The sequence below is a fragment of the Gastrolobium bilobum genome, unplaced genomic scaffold (genome assembly GCF_033153095.1).
Source record: "Gastrolobium bilobum isolate Gb01-03AN ecotype WA unplaced genomic scaffold, APGP_CSIRO_Gbil_v1 utg5148, whole genome shotgun sequence".
NCBI classification, from domain to species: Eukaryota; Viridiplantae; Streptophyta; class Magnoliopsida; order Fabales; family Fabaceae; genus Gastrolobium; species Gastrolobium bilobum.
Window position 1 is genome coordinate 326,591 of NW_026898045.1, and position 3,974 is coordinate 330,564.

The 3,974-nt window shown below is 38.9% G+C and overlaps 1 protein-coding gene across 1 annotated transcript; it reads left to right on the forward strand.

Annotated features, from left to right (window-relative positions):
- Positions 1-1,169: 1,169 nt before the first annotated feature.
- On the forward strand, positions 1,170-3,499 carry LOC133312389 (tubulin beta-1 chain). Its single transcript, XM_061513567.1, has 3 exons — positions 1,170-1,639; positions 2,278-2,547; positions 2,642-3,499. Exons 1-3 carry the CDS (start codon positions 1,246-1,248, stop codon positions 3,322-3,324), a joined length of 1,347 nt encoding a protein of 448 aa, XP_061369551.1. The 5' UTR covers positions 1,170-1,245; the 3' UTR covers positions 3,325-3,499.
- Positions 3,500-3,974: the final 475 nt, after the last annotated feature.

Genomic DNA, 3,974 nt, shown 5'->3' on the forward strand with positions numbered 1-3,974 from the left:
TCATTTTGCAGGAACATTTATACTTGCTGTCAGCTAAGCTCATCAATAGGATTGTTAGTTATATTAGATTTGGATCAATTAATGATTTTTTCTTCTCTCTTCAATCTCACCTGGTGATCTAAATCTAATATAATCGTAATTATAGTGATAAGAAGAATGATAAGCTTAACTTGCACATAATTATAACCGGCTCACAATTATCAAGGGGCGTTTGGTTGAGGAATTTTTTTTGGAATAGTAAGGAAATGTAATAGATAGAGAAATAATTGAAAAGATAGATAAGGTGAGATAGGTAGAAAAATGTAAAAAAAAGTTGTTTGGTGGAGAAAAACTTTAATGGGAAAATTAGGTAACTTTATGAAATCAACAGTACATTAAAAGTCAGATAACCGATTTTTCGAAAAATCCCACCTTCAAATTGAGTTTCTAAACAGTGCGGATATTTATATTTCTCATAAATCCATACAAATTGGATAGATGAGTTTTTGGTAAAAATACGTTGAAACAAACATGATATTTCTAAAAGCCATACTTGAAAAATATAGATATCCGCTAAAAAACTCCCCATCAAACACCGGCGCAAATCGATATACATCCACAACATAGCATATTAAAGCTTTTGGTAGAAGCCTCGCAAATGCAGCTCACATGTCATGAACCAGCCCGCAATCACGTGCAACTGCACCCAGCTTTTCACGTGCCGTGGACCAAAGGCAACAAAAATCCCACTTGTTCCCACCACATGCACACCGCGCGTTCTCTCCACACGCCAACAAGGAGCGTCACCTCTACATTTCAAAACCTTGCAGGTTTCTAAAGTGTGTCAGAGGAGCACCTCCTCCAAGGCATTAACGGCCGGAGCCTCAACAAATCGAGCCCGCCCACGTTTCCATCACACTCTTCATCTCATAAAACCAACGGTCATTAATCTCGAGAACAACAAAGCAAGACTTCAGTTCAGAGTATAAGTTCCACATCATATTCAAAATTTCTGTTTCCCTTTTCAAAATTTAAATTCCCACTTAAACCCGACGGCGCCGTCAAACTCCACGTTAACTGCACAGCCCCACTTAACGCCGTCACAATTCCGTTATATCCCAATTATAAAAACTATTGTTCTTCCCTCTTTACACAGACGAGGGTTCTCTACTGTATCAGTCATTCATTTCTTCCTCTTTTCTCCCTCTAAAACTCTCTCTGCTACTTTCTCTCTCTAAAACTCGTCCTTCCAACTCAGTCTCGAAAATGCGTGAGATTCTTCATATTCAGGGAGGTCAATGTGGAAACCAGATAGGTGCGAAGTTTTGGGAGGTGGTGTGTGCGGAGCATGGGATCGACTCCACGGGAAGGTACCAGGGGAACAATGACTTGCAACTCGAGCGAGTCAATGTGTACTACAACGAGGCGAGTTGCGGGCGATTCGTCCCAAGGGCGGTGCTGATGGATCTGGAGCCAGGGACCATGGACAGTGTCAGATCTGGTCCCTATGGACAAATTTTCCGGCCAGATAACTTCGTCTTCGGACAGTCCGGTGCCGGAAACAACTGGGCCAAGGGTCATTACACTGAGGGGGCTGAGTTGATTGACTCGGTCCTTGATGTTGTGAGGAAGGAGGCAGAGAACTGTGACTGCCTTCAAGGTATATTTTACTCCAAGTTCCGATTACAACTGGTTTTTAGATTTTAGGTTTTCATTTCTTTGCTATGAAGTTTGATAGTTTTCTGTGCATCTTATTTTCCATTTTGTTTTTCCGAATTTGTTTTTGTATGTTTCTGTGATTCATTTTCAATTTTTTTGTTTTTGGTTATGGACAGTTTTTATTTTTATTTGTTAATGTTTTTAGTGTTTTGTGCCTTTGAGTGAAAATTCATGGTCTCTGATTAACGATTTTTCAGCGTCCTAATACGAAGGAATGAAGCTAACGTGTAAAGAATCTAATCGTGATATGGAAAATCATGTGTTTGTTTTTGCTGATTTCGATGTGTGATAGTATGTACTTGACTGCGCAATTTGCATAATCCTTTAGTGGTTTTTTTTTTTTGTTTTCTTCTTCTTCCCGATTCTGTATTTTGAAAATAAAATCAGCAGAAATGGGGAGATGCAGATCATATTCTCTGTATTCTCATTTGCAATGAGTGTGTGAAGACGGGATGGAACTTCATTATATGTTAATATGTGAAAAAATTCTACAGTATTGTTGTGTTCTGTAGTGAATAAACGGGCATTGTTCTCTGTTTTATTTACTTATAATTATGGTTTGTTTGCATATTCTTTCAGGTTTTCAGGTTTGCCACTCCCTGGGTGGTGGAACTGGTTCTGGAATGGGAACGCTTTTAATTTCTAAGATCAGGGAAGAATACCCTGATCGAATGATGCTCACCTTCTCTGTGTTCCCATCCCCAAAGGTATCTGACACTGTTGTTGAACCTTATAACGCAACACTCTCTGTGCATCAGCTTGTTGAGAATGCCGATGAATGCATGGTTTTGGATAATGAAGCTCTCTATGATATCTGCTTCCGCACCCTTAAGCTCACCACTCCAAGCTGTGAGTTCATTCAAAGTTTTCATATTACATAAAGTTTCATTACCATTCTCTGTTTCTTTACTAAGATTGGACATTTGTTATTGCTTGATCGCAGTTGGAGATCTGAACCATCTAATTTCAGCCACCATGAGTGGTGTGACATGTTGTCTTCGGTTCCCTGGTCAACTTAATTCCGATCTTCGCAAACTGGCTGTGAATCTCATTCCATTCCCTCGTTTGCATTTCTTTATGGTGGGGTTTGCCCCACTCACATCTCGTGGATCACAGCAATACAGGGCTCTCACTGTACCTGAGTTGACCCAACAAATGTGGGATGCGAAGAACATGATGTGTGCAGCTGATCCTCGCCATGGTCGTTATTTGACAGCATCTGCTATGTTCCGTGGTAAGATGAGTACAAAGGAGGTTGATGAGCAAATGATCAATGTTCAGAACAAGAATTCATCATACTTTGTAGAGTGGATCCCCAACAATGTTAAATCTACTGTCTGTGATATCCCTCCAACTGGTCTCAAAATGGCTTCGACCTTTATTGGTAACTCTACATCTATTCAAGAGATGTTCCGGAGGGTGAGTGAGCAGTTCACGGCTATGTTCCGTAGAAAGGCTTTCTTGCATTGGTACACAGGAGAGGGAATGGATGAGATGGAGTTTACTGAGGCAGAAAGCAATATGAATGACCTTGTCTCGGAGTACCAACAGTACCAAGATGCCACTGCAGATGACGAGGGGTACGATTATGAAGATGAGGAAGAAGTTCATGAAGAGGATGCTTAAACAGTAGTGTTTTGGAAGGTGTTTTTGTTTTTGTTTGTTGTGAATTGTGATACCTGTTGTCTGTTTAACCTCAACCTGAATACCTTTTTCGGGGTTTTGGATTGCTTTTGGATGGTCTGCCTTTTGTGGCTATGGTAGTTTAGGGTTTTATTATTTCTGCGTGTTTTCCAGTGATGTTAAAATGGTGCACTTATTAATTTCTGAAATATTAAAGCCTAAATGACTTGCAAAATTTTTGGATATCGTTTTTCCTTTTAAGGTTTAGGATTGGATCCTATTAGTTCTTGGATTATCATAGTAGTTTAGGGTTTTATTATTTCTGCGTGTTTTCCAGTGATGTTAAAATGGTGCACTTATTAATTTCTGAAATATTAAAGCCTAAATGACTTGCAAATTTTTTGGATATCGTTTTTCCTTTTAAGGTTTAGGATTGGATCCTATTAGTTCTTGGATTATCATTTGTGAATGAGTTACGTTAGTTTTGGATTATCATTTGTCAATGAGTTACGTTAGTTTTGGATTATCATTTGGGTTCACTTGATGCATCCGAGCTAACTCACTTGGATTGGGCATTTATATAATTTATTTCTTTATTTAGGGAATTTTAATAATTATTAGTTATTTCCTTTTGTTATTTTAGATTATGTTTC